The 1101-nt window shown below is 56.0% G+C and overlaps 1 protein-coding gene across 1 annotated transcript in view; it reads right to left on the bottom strand.

Annotated features, from left to right (window-relative positions):
• DNAJC17 (DnaJ (Hsp40) homolog, subfamily C, member 17) overlaps nucleotides 1–638 on the bottom strand; it is a gene marked incomplete at its 5' end in the record, with an annotated part of 10731 nt that extends 10093 nt beyond the window's left edge. The window contains one exon of the mRNA XM_010145575.1: nucleotides 569–638. Coding sequence (XP_010143877.1) covers nucleotides 569–638 — 70 coding nt within the window. The remainder of the gene's footprint in view (nucleotides 1–568) is intronic.
• Nucleotides 639–1101: the final 463 nt, after the last annotated feature.

Genomic DNA, 1101 nt, shown 5'->3' with positions numbered 1-1101 from the left:
GCGCCCCCAGCGGGCATTCCCAGCTCATTCTGGGAGAAGAGGACAACAGCAGAGAGGCCAAGACTTCTCCAGACAACAAGGTGCAGCGAGGAACCAACCCTGGAATAGGTCCCAGAGTCGCGCTGCGCGCAACGCCTGGTAGCTCACCCCACCAAGAAGGGGAATGCTGGGACTCAAGGAGCTTAAAGGGCTTTTTAAACTGAAACAGTTCAGTGATTCTGTGAACTAAAACAGTGACCAGCCAGGGAACAGTGGGGACAGCAGGGCCCACGCTCCGGGATCCACCTACCACGCAGGAAGGGTTTGAGAGGCACGAGTACAATTTCAGCACTGACTTCACACTGATATCCAAACCCCACGAGTTCAATCTTAAACCGCAGCGCTCTCGGTACCGATTCCGTGAGCTGTCAGCCCCGCACCTGGCCACCTCACGCGACAGGAATCCCCCTGGAATTCCCGCAGCATCCCCTGGCCCACAGCAGAGACAGACGCAGGCTGAGCAGAGCCCCCTCCAGGAGCCAGTACAGCGGGAAACAAGCGTGAAGAGCTGTTTGGGTCCCCACCTTACCTGCTCGAGGATCGTCTGGGTTCTTATCTGGGTGACACGTGAGGGCCTTCTGCCGGTACGCTTTCTTCACCTGCAAGAGCCAGCACTGGGAGTTACTGGTTGCTGCTGGTTAGTCTGTGTGGAGAAAAGCAACTTGGAAAAATCCACAACACTGCAGAAAACAACAATTACTACTCAAAGGGTTTCTTCTGCGCAGAACGAGGGGCGTCTCCTGAGCATCAGTCACTCCTACAACCACCTTCCCACAAGGCTTCTCTGACCAGCGAGGTTACACTGCTGCCAGCTCCGCTCCCCCCCAGCTCCTCCCTTTCGGTCACACTGCTCTGCACGCAGAGGCTCTGGGGAGGTTTCTGATCTCACAGTAAGCATCAGCTCTCCAGACTTTTTCAGGGTCATGTTCTAAGTTGCGCTGTTACACCCCATTTGTAATTTCCTCACCCTCTTCCCCCAGGGGCTCACTCAGCAGTAACGCTGAGCTCACCTCCACTCTTCCACCTCACTCAACGCTCTGCACTGCTCTTCCCCTCGTTTGG

The sequence above is a fragment of the Buceros rhinoceros genome, unplaced genomic scaffold, assembly GCF_000710305.1.
Source record: "Buceros rhinoceros silvestris isolate BGI_N320 unplaced genomic scaffold, ASM71030v1 scaffold39891, whole genome shotgun sequence".
In the NCBI taxonomy this organism is placed as follows: domain Eukaryota; kingdom Metazoa; phylum Chordata; class Aves; order Bucerotiformes; family Bucerotidae; genus Buceros; species Buceros rhinoceros.
The sequence above is the reverse complement of the archived record's forward strand: the minus strand, read 5'-3'. Positions and strand labels throughout refer to the sequence as shown.